The sequence below is a fragment of the Felis catus genome, chromosome D2, assembly GCF_018350175.1.
Source record: "Felis catus isolate Fca126 chromosome D2, F.catus_Fca126_mat1.0, whole genome shotgun sequence".
In the NCBI taxonomy this organism is placed as follows: domain Eukaryota; kingdom Metazoa; phylum Chordata; class Mammalia; order Carnivora; family Felidae; genus Felis; species Felis catus.
Window position 1 is genome coordinate 49,680,483 of NC_058378.1, and position 19,709 is coordinate 49,700,191.

The 19,709-nt window shown below is 57.0% G+C and overlaps 1 protein-coding gene across 6 annotated transcripts in view; it reads left to right on the plus strand.

The window, feature by feature from the left end:
- RASGEF1A (RasGEF domain family member 1A) overlaps positions 1 to 19,709 on the plus strand; it is an 86,883-nt gene that overhangs the window by 60,612 nt on the left and 6,562 nt on the right. For 4 of the 6 annotated variants that reach the window (XM_011287411.4, XM_003994193.6, XM_045040361.1 and 1 more), the window contains exons 2-4: positions 13,798 to 13,998; positions 16,479 to 16,601; positions 18,755 to 18,892. In XM_011287411.4, coding sequence (XP_011285713.2) covers positions 13,804 to 13,998; positions 16,479 to 16,601; positions 18,755 to 18,892 — 456 coding nt within the window. In that variant the 5' untranslated portion in view covers positions 13,798 to 13,803. Of the gene's footprint in view, positions 1 to 6,793; positions 7,121 to 7,473; positions 7,653 to 13,797; positions 13,999 to 16,478; positions 16,602 to 18,754; positions 18,893 to 19,709 lie in introns of those variants that run through there. The other 2 variants (XM_045040362.1, XM_045040360.1) reach the window with 2 other exon arrangements.

Sequence of the window (19,709 nt, forward strand, 5' to 3'; positions counted from 1 at the left end):
GGCTGGGGGCTGCTCACGCCCTTCTGCTGTGGTGGGTGGTCCTTCATTCCCGGGGCTGGGGGAGCCAGAGACGAATGGGTAGCAGGTCTGCTCCCCAGTGGCCCAGGACCCAACCCCCTAAGCCAGAGGGCAGGCCTGGGGTTATTGGGGGGCTGGGGCGACGTATGGCTTGCAGCGTCCTGGCTCCTGGAAGCTCTTGCACCCACCAGAATCTCTGGAAGTGACTGTGGGCTGCAAACACAGACTCTCTCAAGCAGGTGTGACCTGTGCCTTTTGCAGATGATGCCCCGAGGGACCTGTGGCCACTGGCAGGTCCCTGGGCAGCTGCCAGTGCCACGTGGCCCCTAGTGGGGATGGAGACTGCCTGAGACGGTTTGAATGCCCAGTGCAGGGGTGCAGCTCCAGCTCCAAGGCATTGGAGTGGGAAGGGGAGCTGAGGAGGCGGGGACACTGAGCTTGTCATGAATAACAGGTGTTATCGGAGAAGGGGGAGAGGAGGGAGGCCTGGAGAAGGGAGGTGGCTGCGCTTGGGGCGGGCACCCCCCCCTTCCCCCTGTCTCCCTTCAGACCCCCCACCACTCCTCACTCCCTGGCTGTGGGCGCTACGCCCTCTGGGCTTCCAGCCCCCAACCACCCCCCACCTCCGCCAGCCCAAGGGTCTGGCAACGCAGCTCCCCCAGCTAGTCTGGGCTCTCCCACTAGGGTTTTCCAGCCAGTTAGTGGGATCCAGGAGGTGGGGGGAGGGAAGGCCCTGCAGGTCTCTCCCTCTCCCCCTCCCCCGGCACCCAGCAATGAAGATAGGACTCCAGAGGCCACGGTGAAGTGACCTGCCCACTGCTGGCCCTCCCGCTTTTGCTGCCATTTTCTGGTCTGTGATACTAGTTGGGAGACAGCAGGATGGCAGGATAGGGAAGATTAAGATTAAGATTAAGATTGGGGAAATGAAGGAGGCGCTGCCTCTGCCACCTGACCTGTCCTGCTTGAGTGGGGGGTGAGGCCTTAGTTTTGCTGGGGAAGGGAGGAGGCCCCAAGATGCTGGCCGTTGCCTCAAGGCACAGAATATGCAGACACAACGCATGTGAGTCCCTGAGCCTCTGTCCTCACCAGGAGGGCTCCTGGACCTCTCCCCACTCCCTTCACCCCTCCCCAGTGGGCGGCAGAGCCAGTAGGTGAGCTGGGCCCCTTGGTTCACTCACCGAACTCAGCTTCCTACTCTTCCCCCACCCCCAGCAGGCAGACTCGTAAGTTAATAACTTAGAGTCACAGTGTTCTGGAGAATCGAGGCCACCTTCAGCATCCTGACGGCCTTCTCTTGGCAGGGGTAGCCCCCTCTCACTGCTGGCCCCCCACTTAGGCGGTGTGACTTGTGAGGGTCCAAAGAGTAGGCCAAAATCTTCACGGCTGCCAAGGACCCACTCAAGGTTTACCGGAAGGTTTTGCATATGCACCGGGAATCCTGTAGAAGTGGCTGGGGGCGGGGTGGGGGGCATGCACTGAAACAAGTGTTTCATTCACAGATTTGCCTTGCAACCTCCTGCTTAGAATTCCCTGCTGTGTAAAGTGAAGGTCCCCTCAGCCAATTCCTCTCCCTGGTCTGTGCCCCAAGGAGGGGTCACTTTCGGATCCCAGGAGGGCCTCCTGGAAGGGGTGCCTCATCCTGGACAAAGGCCAGAAGAGTCTCCCTGGAGACCCACATAGGCAGTGGAGAAGGCAGGGAGGGCACCCCGCCCACGGCCCCCGCATGGCTGAAAGATAGATGATCAGGAAGTATTTGTTTGGAAATGAGCAAGGAGGACATGCTCCAGGGAAGACTCTCCAGGGGGCAAGTGGGATGGAAGGCTCCAGAGGCCTTGGCACCAGCCCTTCCCTCTGCTCACAGTGCTCTTCCCTTTCCAGAAGTCTCCTTCAAGTCTGTTCAGACTTCACCTCCTCAGGGAGGCCTGTCTCTCCGCCTGGTTAGGTGACCATCTGCTCTGTCCCCACACTCCTGACCCTCTTCTCTTCCAGAGCACTGATCCCCGGCTGACCTCTAATATCACAGCCACAGATATGGATCATCATGCATGGCAGCCACAGCCTGCTCCGTGGGGGCTTAGTGGGGACAGAGAGCCTTGTTTCCTTCATTGGTGGGTCTACAATGTCTAGGCAGGTCCTCGTTAACATTTGTGGGTGGGTGGGTGGATGGCTGGCTAGCTGGCTGGGTGGGTAGATGGATGGATGGATGGGTGGGTGGGTGGGCAAGGAGGAAGGGCTCTGTGGAATACCTCATGTCCTCCCCCACCCCAGTGCAAATGATTTCAGAGAACCAGACAGCCCTAGAAGGGTGATGGGGTCCATGGTGCTCCTCCCCAGCCCTGGCTGTTGCTGGCCCTGGTCCAAGTAGCCAGCATGGTTTTCTCCCCAGGTGCGGCCTCTGAGTGCCAGTGGGGCTTCTGCCTGCTCCCACTAAGGCTGGATTTTTCTGGAGCCAGGATGTAACCCAAGATAGCTCCATGAATACACTCGTTCTGAAATCTCTGCCAAATCCTACCCTCTTGGTTAAGTGGCCCACCATCGTGGGATCACAGGCTGGACCCAGCTCCCTCCAGGAGCACTTTCTCTTCCCCACCCAGTCTCTCTCTGTCTCTCTCTCTTTCTCCTCCAGCCAAAAGAGGGGAGACTGGCAAGATGTGTAATTTTCAGTTGCTAATTGTGATGCCCTGCAGCTTGCTGAGCTAAAAATAGGCTTCATTTTTGTTGAGTAGGTTAAAAAATAGAAGCCCATGTGCTGCCTCCAAAAGCAGCACCCCTTGCAAAGCCTGGCAGAGGCAAGGGCCGATCGGGGTCCCTCTTCCACCTCCTGGCAGATCCCTGGGGACTCGTGCAGGATGGGCCCTGGAGGCCATTTTTGTCCCCATTTTCCAGGAAGCTGCGATTCTTAACCATAGATGAGCTTCTGGGAACCCATCAATCCCTGGAATTATATGCAGAATGCCGTGGGAATGTGCATTTATCCATGTGTCCGGGGTGAGGGCCTCAGCCTACATCTGATGCTCAGGGGGTCATGCCCCAGACAGGGACACTGGTGAGCAGAAGTGACAGTCCTGAGAAGGAACAGGGCTGTGGGACAGACATACTCGCCGCGGCCTACCTGAGCAACATTATAGAAGCGCTGTGAACTCAGTGTCCTCATCTGAGAAATGGGTGTCTCTGTGCTGCCCCACCCCCACTCCCTGCCCCGCCCCGCCGGGTTAGGGGGCATTGCATCAAGTGAGACGCGTGATGCCCGGCATGTGGCCGGCCTCCAAGTCCCGATGACAAACACTTGAAGTACAACAAGGTTAGTCAAAAGAAAGCTTGTTTTTGCTTCTGTGTTTCTCAGAAATTTCGAGAGTTGCAGACTCCAGGATCTGGAAGAGGTCCTAAAGTTCTGACTGTCCTGGGAACCTGCCCCAGTTCTTCTCCTTCAGAGTTGAATGGAGGCCTGACACTGTTCCTGTCCTGTTATGCAGGATACCGTCGCCTCCACGGGCTGCCGTCCCTACTATCGACTGGGGCGAAGTTGGCTGTGGCTGAGGGTAGCCAGTTATCTTTGGCGGTCTTCTGTCAGTCCCCTCTTGGGCTGAAGGAAGTGCTTGTTTCCTGCAAAAGCCCTGGGTCGGGGTTGAGCCCTGCCTCCTCTTTCCCAGAAGATGCCTTGTGGGGCAGAGCTGGTGTTGGGAGCAGGTAGCTGGTTATCAGAGGCCAGGAGGCCTGAGAGCCCCAGGGCGCCCAGCGGTGGGACAGGCCATGGCCCCTCCTGTGATGAGGCTCCTGCCCCCACCTGGCCGCCCCGAGTCCCTTCCTGCCCAGAGCTGGGAGGGTAAAGCCCCTGTGGGATGAGGCAGTGAACTGGAGGCTCCCTCCGGGGCTGAGAGGCCAGGGATGAAGGCCAGTTCAGATGAAAGCAGACCCTGGGCATGAGAACACCTCCAGAAGGTGCACAGCACTGCCGGGACAGTTGCACACACGGACACCTCTGCATACGGTTACTGCAGCAACTGGATGTTTCTCTAGAGTCAATGTCACTTATATTCCTTACTCAAGTATGTTCAAGTAAATTGTTTGTGACATCAGCTCATCAGCTGTGGGAGTGCTTTACAAGACCATTGGGTGGTGTGCCCTCCCCCCCCCCCCCCCCCCCCGTTCCCCCGGGGCCTTGCTGGGCGTCTCAGTACAGAAAGCAGGAAAAGCACTCAGGAAGGAGTGTAGCCCTTACCCAGGCCTGGGCAGACATGACAGCGTATGGAGGCGAGGAGCGATGGGCACATTTGGGTGCTCACAACAGGTCCTGGGCCTCTGTCAGAGCTGCAGCTCCCAGGGGCCGGGAGAGATCAGGGGGAGATGCGAGTGGGGTGCAGGGTCTGGGAAGGCCATCTTGTGCCCAGCTGGAGAAGAAGATCTGTGTCCCAGGTCACAGAAGGTATGATGTGTGCGTCCCTCCCAGGGCGCGTCTGGCTTTTGCACTCGTGTGGCTGGAAACAGATGCCCTCCTCTGTTTTGCTGCCCGATGGAGGGGCGTGGAGCCCTCAAGGCCCGAGTTTGCTGCTAGGGCCATATCGAAAAGCACTGTGCCAGCGAGCGGCATTCAGATCTCTAGCTAATGTCTCTTCGGAGGCTTCAAAAGGGAATTTGATTCATAATCTTCTACAGAAAGCCCCTCAAAACCCTTTCCCCATCTCTGCCAGGTCTCTCGTGGCCCTGGGGCTGCCTGCGTTCTTGCCACTTATTCTCTCGAGGTCTCTGAGACCGTCTGCCCCGCTCACTGTGCTTCTCTCTTCTCCTGGGCCCTCCGTCCAGGCAGCATCCACGCTGCCGATGCTTTTGTCAGTGTGTTCCTTAGAACGTGTGCGTGTATGTGCGCGACACGCGGGGCAGCTGCGAGTACTCAGGAGCTGAGTACTTTGGCTGAGGTGCACTGATGCAGAGCTCCAGACTGTGCTGTGGGAAGGTACCCAGGATCGAGGACCACGTGCAAGCAGTCCTCAGCCAGGCTGAGCAGAACCCAGACAACAGCGTTTACTTTCTGGACTCTGACTGCCTGGTGCGTGAGCACTTGCTCTGGGCTAGAAGCCGTGTTCCATGCGCTCTCCCCTCCTGCACTCCCACACCCTTGCTGTGAAGTTCAGGGGCCGGTGTCCTCATCTGACAGTTGGCCACAGGCGTGTGCCTGTTGTAGGCATGGGAAGGAGGCGCAGGAACAAGACAAACAGATGCTCTCCTCCAAGCCCCGCTTCCGTAGAGATCAGAGCCTGAGCCAGAGCGGATGTGCCAGCATTTACTGGGGAGTGTGGTCCCAGGGAAGCATGAAGGATGGAGGGGGTGAATGGATATGGGGGATGCCTTCCTGTAGGAGTCGGTCTCACTGATGTCTTTGGGGAGCCTCTGTGAGTAAGTCTGGGGTCCATCTGGGGTAAGGAAGGGGAGCTTACCTCTGCCTCCCATGTCCCATTGGTCCAAGTTCGCCCCTGGGGGGTAACCTGGCTACACCCTGGCTTCTGAGCTGTTCACAGGGCCTGGATGGATCCACAGCGCTTGGCCTCAGCGCGAGCCCACAGCCTAGGGCAGGAGGCGTGTGGTCTGCTGATGGCCGTGAGGCCCCAGGCCAGAGGTAGTGGGTTCAAAGCCATGGCAGCCAGCGCCGGGCCACTCCGGTGTCATCGAGGCGAAGCACAGATGTGGTGGCCCACAGTGGCATCAGGTGCCACTCACAGGATGGTAGCTTCCATTTCCTCCTTTGAGCCTCCTTCCTTCCTTTCCTATGAGCCTCCATAGCCCTCACCACTGCCCTGCCAGGGACCTGGAACAAGAAACTACACACCGAATCGACAGGGGAGGAAACTGAGGCTCAGCGCAGCTCAGAGGCTTCCCCATTGTCGTCGAGACAGTGCGTGCCTCCCGACTCCACTCTGGACTCTCGCACTGTAGTCCCAGACCTGAGCCCACATGAAAGGACACTGGTGGATGTGGGCAGGTGGTCATGGGTGGGGGTGCAGACAAGGAGCATTCTAGGGATGGAGTTGAGGGGGCTGAGGGTCCCCCAAGGTCATGTCCCTTACTGGACCGTGGAGGGGCAGCAGGTGTGAGCCCTGAAGCAGCGGCAGCTGCGCGGGGGCCCCTCTGTAGTCACTTCCTGTTTGGGGAGCAGCCACAGATGTGCTGGATGGAACAAAGTGGTAGGGGGCGTGGTGGGAAAGGGCAGGAAGATGGAAGAAGCTTCCTGAGGCCAGGCCCCGGGGGAGGGACGGGGAGGATGGAGCTGGGCCGGGCCAGTTGCTTTGCCCCAGCGCTTTGCCCGCCTGGCCCACCTCACCTACGGCCAGCCTGCGGGACACTGCCGCTGGCAGGTAGCGAAGGGGCCCTCGGGCTCTGCCTCTCCGTCCTGCTGCCCCCATCCCACGCCAGCCCCCAAAGCGCCACTCTGCCCGGGAGGGGCAGTGGCCTGGCTTCTCCCCTGGCACCCCGGCACCCTTGAGACTTGGGGCTCAGAGGCAGGCAGGACTCCCCTCCTCCATAGATGGTGCCCCCAGAGCACCAAGTTAAACCAGGCATGGAATGGGCAAGCGCTGGCACATGGCTGCTGTCTCTAAACTCAGGGCCGGGTCTCCCCAGAGCAGGAGCACCTGGGTACCTGTGCACGTGGGCCTGCCCTTGTGCCCACCTGGCCCTGTGAGGTAGGTGGGAAGCTCTCAAGGCCCAGCTTCCAGGAGATGGTGAACCGCTTTCACCTGCCTCACCGGGAGCTGAGCGCGGCTATAACTAGAAGGTGCTCGCCTTCCTGCCTGAACAGAGGAGGGGCTGCAGAGAGTCGGAGGAGGCTGGGTGTGAGTCCGGGTTGGCCCCAGCTGACTGGGAGCAGAGGTGCGGGTTCCAGTCTCAGGACCTAGAGCTGGTGTGGAGGAAGCTGGTGTGGAAAGCTGGCCCGGCCCAGCTCCATCCTCCCCACCCCCGGGGCCTGGCCTCAGGAAGCTTCCAGAGCTCTCCTCCCAGTGTCCACAGCCTCCAGCCACGTCTGGACATAGCCACAGGCAGCAGAGGTGGAAGAGGGGCTCCCTGTGCCTCCTGCTCCCATATTCACCTGGAAAACTCTGAAAAACCGCCAGTGCGTGGACCGTACCTCAGGCCAGTTAAATCTGTATCGTTGGGGCGGAGGGTGGGCTGGGCGAAGTGTTTTTTTTAAAGACCCGCGTGGTTCTGGTGTCCAGCCGCAGCACTGACCTGGGGGAAGCTGGCTCACCTGCAGGCTAACGCTCTCAAAGGGACAAGTGTGTCCTCAGGAACGTAGCCTTGAGGGGCGCCTGGGTGGCTCAGTCAGTTGAGCGTCCGACTTCGGCTCAGGTCACCATCTTGCGGTCTGTGAGTTCGAGCCCCGCCTGGAGCCTACTTCCGATTCTGTGTCTCCCTCTCTCTCTGCCCCTCCGCTGTTCATGCTCTGTCTCAAAAATAAATAAAACGTTAAAAAAAAAAATTAAAAAAAAAAAAAAAAAAAAGAAACGTAGCCTTGAGCCGGCAGGCCTGGGCTGGGATTCCAGGTCCTACATCTTAGTGAGCCGCCAGGTGAAGGTCCTGCTGGTTGGGCCCCACTCGAAGCAGCGGCGATACTTTAGAAGAGGATCTAAATCTCCCGAGAAAGGGTGAGTCCTGGCTCAGGATGAGCGCACTCCCACAACCCCCCCCCCCCCCGGTGGTGCTGACGGGCTGGCACCCGCTCTCGAGCATCCGTGTAGGCCCGGGCTCGCTGAGGCCTCTGGGGGCCTGCGTGTCTACAAGAATCCAGTGCTCCTTTGTCCCAGAGGACCCACGTGGCCTGTGTCGGGTGCTGAGTAGGCGTGTCTGGGGAGGTGGCTCCTCCGGGATGGGGAGGTGATCCCGTGTCTGCTGTGCGATGCTTTACACAAGTGCCCATTTCATCCTCCCGGCAAATCTCTGAAGTAGTGCACCCTCTGCCCATTCCACAGGTGGGGAGATTAAGGCTCTGGGAGGTCGAGGATCTTGACAAGCTGCCAGTGGCCGAGCCGGGCTCAGATTCAGGTCCCCTTGACTGCCTTCGTTGCCATCCTGGCCCTGCGGCAATCTAGCTGTGTGACCTGCGCCAGTTGCTTAGTCTCTCTGTGCCTTGTCCTCTTCTGCCGCAGATGGAGAATAACGGGTTTTGTGAGGCTTGTGAGGATTAATGAGCTGACTTGGTGCTGGCGTTAGTGTCCCTGATGGCTCGTGTGAGGTAGTCAGAGCGTATCGTTTCTTATTATGCTTGCGCTTGCTGTGTGTTCCCCACCGAGACAGGAGCCCAGGTATCCTGGAGGCGCCACTCGGGCCCTTTCCTCAGGAGGGGTGCGGAGGACACACAGGGGTGTGGCCAGTGATCGCGATGCCTGCTGGTGCTGGGATTGGGAGGAGGAGCCCATGGGCAAGGACAGAAGGAACCACGGGGCCAGGTGGGGGTGGCCGGCAGAACTGAGCAGGGGGCTCAGCAGGGGTCGCCCTCATCCCCATTTAATGGCTGGAGAAATTGAGGCTAGGGACACTTGTCCAGGGGCCAGGAGCTGGCCGTTGAAGAGTGGGATTCAAACTTGAGGGTGCCCTAAATCCCTGCCCACTCGGCACAGAGCCCAGAACCCCCTCAGTGCCCAGGGCTGGTGCGGGAGGCTCCGCTAGGGACTGAGTGGGGGCAGAGAAGGGGCTCTGAGAGGCCCACGGGCTCAGGGCACAGAGGAGGGGACAGAGGAGGACACGTGGGCAGGACACCTGGTCTTGGAGACCCAGCCCCAGGCAGCGTCTCTGTGTGGGTCCCAGGGCAGGGTAGGCGCTGGGGCCATCCCACGCAGCCCCTGTGGGCCCTGCCTGGAAGGTGCCCCGCGGCAGTGACCGCTTCCATTCACAGGCCCAGCCTCTTTAACATGCCTTTATAAAAACTGCTGATCTCAAAACTCAGCCTCTTTGTACTGAAAAACAAAGTTACTTTAACACTGACAAAATAGATGTGCCATTTAGAAAAGTTACCAAATAGTTTACAAATGTGTAGAAGGAAAGTGGAAGTCTCCTCCTTGTCCAGCTCCCTTGCAGTAAACTCTGTAACTAGTGTGGTCATGGACGGCCACGTGTTTCTGTGCATTTACGCACACTTATATTGATGTCATTGAAAAGTGAGCAATATGGGATCTTGTGCAGTTGGGGAGTCCAGTTATGGGGTCCTCAGCCCAGATGCTGCAGGAAGGGCCACCACCCCAAGCCGAAGAGATGGGCCCCTCCTGGCTGCTCCTTCCTGTGGCCTTCTGGGCTGTGATGGGCAGGACGTGGGTGGGATGCAGTCACTGGAGGACTGAGGCCCCCATGAGGGCAGGGAGCCCTGGGGGAGTAACGGTGTGATAATTCCTGGGCTGGCCAGGGTCGGGGGGAAGCACAGTCCAGCGGCTGCCTGGGACACATGGACTGGGCCCCACCCTCCCAGGGCAGGTGACCACCCTGAATTTCTGTCCCTTACCTGTCCATAGTGACAGTGAGTGCTGAGGCTCCCCAGGGTGCAGCTGTGGACTGCTGTCCAGCACAGAGCTCAGCACCCTGGCTTCCTTGGCTTGCTGGTCCGTCTTGGGCAGCAGGGGGTGGTGCTGAGTCCCCAGGCTGGCTCGAGGCAGCCTCCCTAGCACTGGGGTGGGTCTCCCTGCAGGCTGGACACAGGGTGGCCTTGCTTTGTGTGGGATCTGGCACCGGCCGTGAGAGTTAGTGGAGTATTTGAGCATGCCTGCCCATAGCCCCTCCTGACCGGAGCCCCTGCTGCCCCCAAGGTGGGAGGGGCTGGCGGCTCAGGAAAACGCCATCTCTGTGACCAAGAATCTTGGGGCCCAACTCACCAAGGTTACCATCGTTGGGTCACCTTTTGAACCCGGAACTGTGTGATCTTGGGGAAGACCCCCCGTAGTGCATGGGCCTCAAGTGAAGGATTGGCACTTAGGTCCCCTTGGGAGCCAGCAGTGGCACAGAAGAGCAGCTGAGGGCGTCAGGGTGCCTGGGGAGCCCACTTTTTTTTTTTCATGTTTTGTAGCAAAATTGTGCTTTGAAAATATACTTAAGATTTTTTAAAATTATTTATTTTTAAATTTACATCCAAGTTAGTTAGCCCATAGTGCAACAGTGATTTCAGGTGTAGCTTCCTTAATGCCCCTTACCCATTGAGCCCATCCCGCCTCCCATAACCCCTCCAGGAACCCTCTGTTTGTTCTCCGTACTTAAGAGTCTCTTATGTTGTGTCCCCCTCCCTGTTTTTATATTATATTCTTATATTCCCTTTCCTTATGTTCGTCTGTTTTGTATCTTAGAGTCCTCATGTGAGTGAAGTCATATATTTGTCTTTCTCTAATTTTGCTCTAATACCCTCTAGTTCCATCCACATAGTTGCAGATGACAAGATTTCATTCTTTTTGATTACCGAGTAATACTCCATTGTATATATATACCACATCTTCTTTATCCATTCATCCATCGATGGACATTTGGGCTCTTTCCATACTTTGGCTATTGTGGATAGTGCTGCTATAAACATGGGGGTGCATGCGTCCCTTCGAAACAGCACACCTGTATCCCGTGGATAAATGCCTAGTAGTGCAATTGCTGGGTTGTCGGGTAGTTCTATTTTTAGTTTTTTGAGGAACCTCCATACTGTTTTCCAGAGTGGCTGCACCAGTTTGCATTTCCACCAGCAGTGCAACAGAGACCCTCTTTCTCCACATCCTCACCAACATCTGCTGTTGCCTGAGTTGTTAATGTTAGCCATTCTGACTAGTGTGAGGTGGTATCTCATTGTGGTATTGATTTGTATTTCCCTGATGATGAGTGATGTTGAGCATTTTTTCATGTGTTGGTTGGCCATCTGGATGTCTTCTTTGGAGAAATGTCTATTCATGTCTTTTGCTGATTTCTTCACTGGATTATTTGTTTTTTGGGTGTTGAGTTTGGTAAGTTCTTTATAGATTTTGGATACTAACCCTTTATCTGATATATTGTTTGCAAATATCTTTTTCCATTCCATTCGTTGCCTTTTAGTTTTGCTGATTGTTTCCTTTGCTGTGCAGAAGCTTTTAATTTTGATGAGGTCCCAATAGTTCATTTTTGCTTTTGTTTCCCTTGCCTCCGGAGACGTGTCAAGTAAGAAGTTGCTGCAGTCAAGGTCAAAGAGGTTTTTGCCTGCTTTCTCCTCTAGGATTTTGATGGCTTCCTGTCTTACATTTAGGTCTTACACCCATTTTGAATTTATTTTCATGTATGGTGTAAGAAAGTGGTCCAGGTTCATTTTTCTGCATCGCTGTCCAGTTTTCCCAGCACCGTTCGCTGAAGAGACTGTCTTTGTGCCATTGGAGATTCTTTCCTGCTTTGTCAAAGGTTAGTTGGCCATATGTTTGTGGGTCCATTTCTGGGTTCTCTATTCTGTTCCATTGATCTATGTGTCGATTTTTGTGCCAGGACCATACTGTCTTGATGATTACAGCTTTGTAATTCAGCTTGAAGTCCGGAATTGTGATGCCTCCAGCTTTGGTTTTCTTTTTCAAGATTGCTTTGGCTATTCGGGGTCTTTTCTGGTTCCATGCAAATTTTAGGATTGTTTGTTCTAGCTCTGTGAAGAATGCTGGTGTTATTTTGATAAGGATTGCTGGGGAGCCCACCATTGTCATTCTATCCCACAAATGGTTAATGGGCTGAGTTCTGGCTAGGCAGGAGAGCACAGAAGCAAATGATCAGTCCTGCAGTCAGCAGTCTAGGGATTAACCCAGGGAGGCTTCCTGGAGGTGGTGACACCTTGGCTGCACTTGGGACTCTTAGGATTTCCTCAGTTGAGTTCTTCCCACTATTTCATTATCTGAAAATGAAGGGTTTACCCAAGTCAGTAGCTCTCTGACTGACTCGAGCAGCCTCAGAAACCCCTCAGACAGCTTGTCAAGGTACAGATCAAGGGCCATCCCTGAGTTTCTGACTTGGCAGGGCCTGAGAATCTATATTCTAACGTGTTGAGGAGAGTGTTCTGTGAGTCTGAAACCCCATCCCCAAGTCAGGCAGCTGAGCCTGGGGACCACGGACACCTCAACCTCGGGGGCTTTCCTTGAGTTCTTACTCTCCTTACGAAGGATTTTTGTGAGAATTCCAAGGCACCCTTCAGGTGTGTGTGTGGCAGGGAAGCCAGGTCGTTTGGGCCGAGTGCCCCTTTTCTCTCACGCGAAGCGCCGCTGATGTGCTGTGGCCTGGAAGTCAGATCTGCTTGTGTAGACACCTCACTGCCCCTCTCATGGCAGTAAAATAATCACGGCTACTGTTTGCGCTGCACAGTAGGGAAACTGAGGCCACAGTGGCTCAGAAGCTTGCCCCAGGTTGAGTCAGAAAGCAGGCTAGGGCTGGGAGCAGCACAGCAGCAGGAGCAAGGTGAGTGCTCAGGGCTGCGGGAGCCCAAGGAGAGTGTGTGCACTTCCCAGGCCCCTAAGCACGAGGAGGTAGGCTCCGCCCCTGGGAGGCAGGGCAGCGTGGTGGCCTGGGGATGGAGGTGCTGGGGTGGTGGTGCCTGCTCAGCAGTGCTCTCCCGACGTGGGAGAGGGTGCAGGAAGGCCCTGCTCTACTCCAGCCTAGCCTGCCCTCTAAGTGGGGAGAGGATGAGGCTGGTCAAGCTAGCAGGGCAGGCTACTCTGGCCGGCAGGAGGGAGAGTAGACTCATAGGCACTAGCTTCGGAGGCCTCAGGCTGGCAAACGCTCCTCACTCTGATCCCCACACAGCACCTCCCAGGTGCTGCCCCCTGGGCAAGGGGAAACTGAGGCCCAGGAGGGCTGCAGACTCTTGTAGGCCTCGTGAGGACTTCCACTAAGAGGCTCTGCTGTAGGGTGAGGTGGGCACCCTCAGCCTCCTGGCCATACCAGGCCAGGCCACTGTGGGACCACTGAGCACCCCCAAGACTGCTGTCTGACATGGGCATCTAATGGGCACTTCACATGTAGCATGTCAAAATGAAGTTCCAGATCTTTCTCCAAACCCCACTCTCACGTCCTTTCCTGAGCTGATCAATCACTCAGGCCTGAGACCATTTTTCGCAGCATTTGGAGTTGACCCTGCTCCCCTCCTCTGCTACCCCCTGACCTGAGCAATCCCTCCCTGGGTTATGGCAAAACCCACCAGTTGGTTTTCCGATCCTTTGCTTGCTGGGTCTCCGCATAGTAGAAATAGTGACATTCACCCTGAGTCAAGTCATTCTTGTGCTCAGAGCTTCCATGCCTCCTGTCTCAGAGGAATAGCACATGGTCCCCTGGCCCACACTGTGCAGGGTCTGGCTTGTTACTCAGACCACTCTCCCTGCTCCTTCCCTCCACACACACTGGCCTCAGGACCTTTACACCTGCTGTCTCTTTTACCTAGAATGTTCCTTTCTTATTCCGGGCAGCTGCACGACTAACACCATCTTACCTGAGGCTGCCGTGACCACCCCGAAATGCTCCAGATCCTTCTCCTATGGGCATTGTTTTTCTCCATAGTTTCTCTTCTTCCACTGGGATGTGACCCCAGGAGGCAGGGTTCTGTGTGTCTAGGTTCTAGGAATGAGGCCTGGTATGCGTGGAGCAGGTGTTCAAGAAATATTTCTCAGACACCCAGTGAATGTAGGGCTGCTGAGGAATCTGCCTGCCCATCTGAGCTGCCATTCAATGCCCACCCTTGGGTGGGGTGCCCCTCCTGGCCCTGCTGGGGCTCTCACTGTGCACCTGCACTCAGGCTGCGGGTGACCAGGCCTGTGACGCCTCTTTCTTCTCTCCCAGGAAACTATGCCCCAGACGTCCGTCGTCTTCTCCAGCATACTTGGGCCCAGCTGTAGTGGACAGGTGCTGCCCGGCATGGGGGAGCGAGGAAGTGGGGCCAGCAGCTCCGGGGACCTCGTCTTCCAAGAGGGACGCCTCATCTCTGGGTCCCTAGAAGCTTTGATGGAGCACCTGGTCCCCACAGTGGACTATTACCCGGATGTAAGTGCCTGGGGCCTGGAGATGGGTGGGACTGTTCGGGGTCACCTAGGTTCCAGGGGCAGCTGCTTCGGGGATGGGAAGGAAGGCCCAGACAGAGCTGGACAGAGCAACAGGGGAGAGGCAGGCCATCAGGGAGTCTCAGCCCTACCTCCTGCTCTGCCCTCCTGCCCCTGCAGTGGAGAGGAATCTGCAGTGACGTCCCTGCTGACCCCAGGCAGCTGGGAGATAGCCTTGGTGGCACAAGGAAGCAGATACACAAGGGGTGGAACAGGGGTCAGAGTTCTGAACAGGGTCCTTAGGGAAGAGTCTAAGGAGTAAGACTGGAGCCTTGGGGTCCTGGTGAGGGTCCACCCAGCTGGGAAGTTTGTTTTGTGCATGAAATGCCATGGTCCAGAATAAAGAGGGACAGCCCCGCCATGCCCAGCCAGCATGCAGACCCCACGGCACATGCCTGCGTGGGCAGGACTGGCCTTCCGCTACAATTTAGATCCCCCTCTTCATTTCAAGATGCCGCTGGTACGTTCTTAGAACAGGCAGAAAGAGTTCCCTTGTCATGTGTGGCTTCCCTTTTGCCTCTGAGAGGGCACATCTCTTAGCAGCAGTGGTCTCGGGCCTGCCTGCTCCCTTTGGAGGGCCAGGCTGCAACAGTCCCCTTCCAGGTGCCCCCTCCCTCCTGAGGACAGAGCTGTGCTTGCCGGCCTTGGCGTCTGACACAGGCTTGCATGGGAGGGTCGGGGAGGAATTGCCCCCATCCACTCTCCAGCTTTTATCCAATGGTGCTGGAGCCAACTCAGTTTCTGGGTGTTCCTGGCACAACCCCCCCAACACGTCAGGCCTCCTACCTTCCTCCTGGGGCTGTCTATTCCATGCTACTTGAAAACCCTCCCAAAGCTGGGCTGGGGCTGGAATTGGTGGTGCAGACACTGCAGCTGAGGGTCAGGTCTCCTGAAGAAGCCTAGGGCAGAGCATCAGCCTCCCAGGGGCTGGCACCTCCAACCCCAGCACTGTTCTGTGGCCTTGTGGGAGGAGCTACTTCTCTTTTAGGTGTGTCCCGAGGGGCCTCCTCAGTTGTTACCCAGTGTTCTCCCCCAGACACTATGCCCTGGGATCACCCCCTGCTTTCCAGGAGAGAGTAAAGGGGTGCAAGTGCAGAGGTAGGGCCGGCAGAGTCCAGCTGGGCATCAGCTTCTCTGCCAAGCTCCTGGGTTCCCTCCCTCCCCCCACTGTCCCCCTCTCCTGTGCATGTGGGCAGCTGGGGATGCACACACACACCAGCGAGTCTCTGTGCTCCTTGGAAATGCACAGCTCCTCCCTGGGTTCTCTTCTTGCCTTGGCTAGGAACTCCAAGGTGTGATGCCTGGGTGACATTCATCACACTTCTGAGCCATCTGTTTAGAAGGGGGCCACCATGCAGCTGGGATCCCTGAGCACCCATGCTACACAGCCTGGGGACAGGGCATGGGAAGTCTGTTGGGGGTTAGAGGAACCCCTGCTGTTCCCAGGAGGATCTCCTCAAGTGGTGTCTGAAGGCTGCAGGGGGACAGTGAGGGCCCGAGGCCTTGAGGCCTGATCTGCAAGGCCTGCGCTTCCCAGCAAACACAGCCCACTTGCTTTGGGCTGGAACAAGGAAGACCTGCCCCTGGGCCCAGAGTGAGGGCAAAGGGTCCCAGGCCCCCCAGCCTGCAGCACCCATGTAGGGGTAGAGTCCCCAGGAGAGCTTCAAGCATCTTGCCCCACTCCTAGGTCCAACCTGTCTGCAGGCAGGAGCCAGTGTGAAGGTCTCCCAGGTGCTGACCCATGTCAGACAAAAGGCCTCAGAGAACCCTTGGCCCTGTTCCCTGACACCTTTTAGTCCAGATCATGAGGGCCCTTCAGAAACTGTACCACACAGCCCAGGGACAAGGGCACATGGATGTGGGCCAGAGGGGCCCTGGTACAGCAGGTGGACATAAGGCCCAGAGCTGGTTGTTAGCACAGGGGCTTGTGACAGTCCCTGACGCTGGGTGCTGGGTCCAAAAATGCCCCACTCTGCCCGCCATTGGCAAGACCAGTAAGGATCTGGATAAAAAGGCTTGGAGACTGACCCTGGAGGCACTGTGGGCTGGGCAATGGGCTCACACAGGCTGGGAGAGTCCCACCAACATCCAGGTTTGGGTGTTAACTCCCACCGTGGGGTAGGACGGAGGGTGGGGGAGAATCCCAGCAGAGCAAGACTGTTGGGAGCTAAGCTTGTCCGGGGAAGCCTCCAGGAGCTGCAGGGAAGTGGGGTTTGATCTGTGCCTTGCAAGGGAGGCAGGAATTTGGGTGGCAGTGAGAGAAAAGGAAGGACGTTCAAGGTGGAGTAAACCATGCAGGAGAAGGCATGGCTGCTGGATGGTGCTGTTGGGCCCGGCAGGTGGCTAGACAGGCTGTGACCATAGCTGGAGGGGGCGGCACAGGCCCGACCTCCTCTTCATCCTCTCTCCCTGTCTCTTCTTCAGAGGACATACATCTTTACATTTCTCTTGAGCTCCCGGGTCTTCATCCCCCCTCATGACCTGCTGGCCCGCGTGGGACAGATCTGCTTGGAGCAGAGGCAGCAGCTGGAGACCGGGTCTGAGAAGGTAAAGGAGCAGATGGGTGCTGCCTGTCTCCGTGCCTCTGGCAGGTCAGGTCTGGCTGAGCCCAGCAGGGGGCCCTCCCTGATGGGGCAGATTGGCTGGTCTCTGGCCTCCTTGGCAGAGGAGCATGGGGTGCATGCGCCTGGGGCATGGCGCCCCATTCGGCATGGGGTGCACACAGAGCCGAGTACTCTTCATGGGATGCTGAAAGTAACTGCTCTTGGTGGGCACTCACACCCCTTTCCAGGAGAGAGCCACGGCAGACAGCTCTGCCAGCAATCCTAGTCAGTGCCGGGACCCCCTGCTGGTAGAAAAGCCGGCAGTGGGACCTGGGTCACTGACCCCTCCGGGTTGGGGGTTCAGGTGGCAGCACTCGCAGGCTGACTCCTGCTCAGAGTGGTTTGCAGTGACTCAAATGGGGCTCTGTGCCCCTGCTGTCTCTTCTTGAGCCAGGCTTTGGGCAGCCGGGATAGTCAAGAAACCACAGGCTGTCCCTGGGGGCATGTGCTTCAGATGAGACTTTTAGAAGCCCAGGGTCTGGTGCAGAAGACCAGGTGGTCGGTGTGCCATCAGAGAGCTGGCAGAGCCTAGTCTGGGCTGTGGCAGAGCATGTCCCATCCCTGTTTGCTGGTGACTTTCCCCTCTACCTCCCCTCCACCAGGCTAGGCCACCTGCCCCTGCAGGTGTGCAGCCCAGGCCTGTGAACTGAGTCTCCTTGTTGGAGGGGTGAGGGGATGCGCTCCTGGAGTCCCTGGATGCAGGAAGACAGGCACTGAGCACAGCCTGAGGGTTAGGAAAGGCTCCTGAAGAGACAGGTGGAAATAAGTCCAAGCGGGGTGGCTGGGGAGATGAAATTAGGGGCTGAAGGTCAGCATGGAGACAGAAGCTTAAGAGGAGCCTGGCATGAACCCGCCAGCCTGTTCATGGTGACATGCACCGCAGGGCCTCTGAGGGGCTTCAAGACTCTAGCTCCTGCTGAGTGTGGGGTGTGGTCCTCTGGGGAAGTATCAGCAAGGCCTCCTGGATGCCGTCTGCACTGGACTCTGGCCAGGAGGAGTGGCTGCAGGGAGTGAGGGCCCAGCTGGGAGAGGCTCCCCAAGGCATGGGAAGCCATCACTAGGGGACCAGCTGGGGACATGGCCAGAATCAGGCAGGTTGGAGGCAGCTCAGCAGGGGTGGGGGCAGATGTGGGCAAAAAGAAGTGGGGGTGGAGGGTGGGGAGAGGCCCACAGGGCAGCTAGAACAGTCCAGGTTGGGCAGGTATAGGCAGGCAGGGAGCTGGTCAGTGCTGGGGAGCTGTGGTGGGCACAGGAGGGGTGTGGGCACATGTGTGTGTGTGGGACAGTGTGGGGCTAGGCCCTGAAGACCCGCTGGGATACCGCGGCCAAGCATTTGGCACATCCTTCTCAGGCCTTACCGGAGTGCGGACCCAGGGTGACGGCAGGGGTGCCCAGCCCGTCTTTAAGGATAGGAGGTCCGGAGAGGGATGCCTCTGGGTGTCTGCACCCCTTCCCGGCACTTGCCAACCTGTTGCTAACTGAGAGGGGACAGGCAAGAATCTCTCATTTAAAAAAAAAAAAAAAATTTATTTTTGTTTTTGAGAGAGATATAGAGCAAGTGGGGGAGGGATAGAGAGAGAGGGAGACAAAGCCCCAAGCAGGCTCCGCGCTGCCAGTACAGAGCCCGATGCGGGGCTTGAACCCACACACTATGAGATCATGACTCGAGCAGAAATCAAGAATTGGATGCCCAACCGACTGAGTCACCCAGGTGCCCTGAGAGTCTCTGATTTTTAATAATTTTCCTTGGTTTTCATTGTTGTTGTCATTTTAAACGGCTAACTTCTAATTACAGCAAAGGAAACTAGTTTTCTATGTCATGGTTATGAGAGGACAAGTTTTTTGAAAATAAATTTAAGTGAAAAAGAATGCTGACGTAAGGGGGAATATGAAACCAAGCAGGTACAACAAAGCCACAGGTAGACAGAGTGGGGATGTCCTTCTCTAGAACCCTCGCCCCAGCATGGGGCTGGGGAGCAGGTCCCACGAGGGATAATGGGGGTGGGGGTGTTGCAGACCTGGGGGAGATGGGGAGGCTTGTACCACTGGTCATCTTGTGCCCACTCTGGAGGGTGACTTTACACCCTGCCACCCCAGGCCAAGCTGAAGTCCTTCTCAGCCAAGATTGTGCAGCTGTTAAAGGAGTGGACAGAAGCCTTCCCCTACGACTTCCAGGATGAGAAGGCCATGGCTGAACTGAAGGCCATTACCCACCGGGTCACGCAGTGTGATGAGGTGAGGTCTTCCTTAGACCCTGGCAGAACCCCTTGGGTATGTGTCTGGGGAAGGGGGGTCTACTCTCACAGGAGGATAGGTCTTCAGGAACAGCTCTGTATGTGGTCCTCTATGCGGTCACCCTCCCAAGACAGCTGCTGGATGGCTCCATTTGTGCCCCTCCCCACAACACTGCTCAGCTGTCCAGCAATGGGCCAGACTTGCCCTTGGCATCTTCTGCATGTGGGAAACCCTGTGTCCCGAGTGACGGGCTGGAATGAGCCCAGGGCCCACCTTTCCTGGGCTTGGGGTGAGTGGAGTGGGGACCTAGTGAGAGGTTTTAAGAGCCTGTCTACATCTCTGGCTCCCAGCTCCCTCCTGGCCTTCTGTGGAGACAGGAAACCTGGCTGGCTGGGCCTCCACAATGAAAGTGCTCTGTGTGCTCAGCAGTTTCTATCTGGCTGGAGGGCTCAGAAAGCCCAGGGAGAGTTCGGGGGGGCTGCTCCCACCCAGAGAGCAAAGGTTCCTGGTCCTGGAGGAAGCCCTTCCAGATGCTCTCCTCCCTGCTGTGGGGAGGCCAAAAAGTATTTCAGCTGGACAGCATTAGGAAAACCATGGTTTTCAGACCCAGAAGACTACGCCTGGCCCTGCCCTGGCCCTCCATTCCCATCCCCACAGGACAGCCAGCTGAGCCACCCTCCTCAACGGTACTCAGAGAAGCCCACACTGTGTTCCATTCTACCTTCAAAAGCCCAAACACTCATGGCAGGTTTTAGTAGGGAAGTGCATTCAAAGTCGGGCACATCCCTGGAGAGGAAATGGGTTTCTCTGGAGAGGT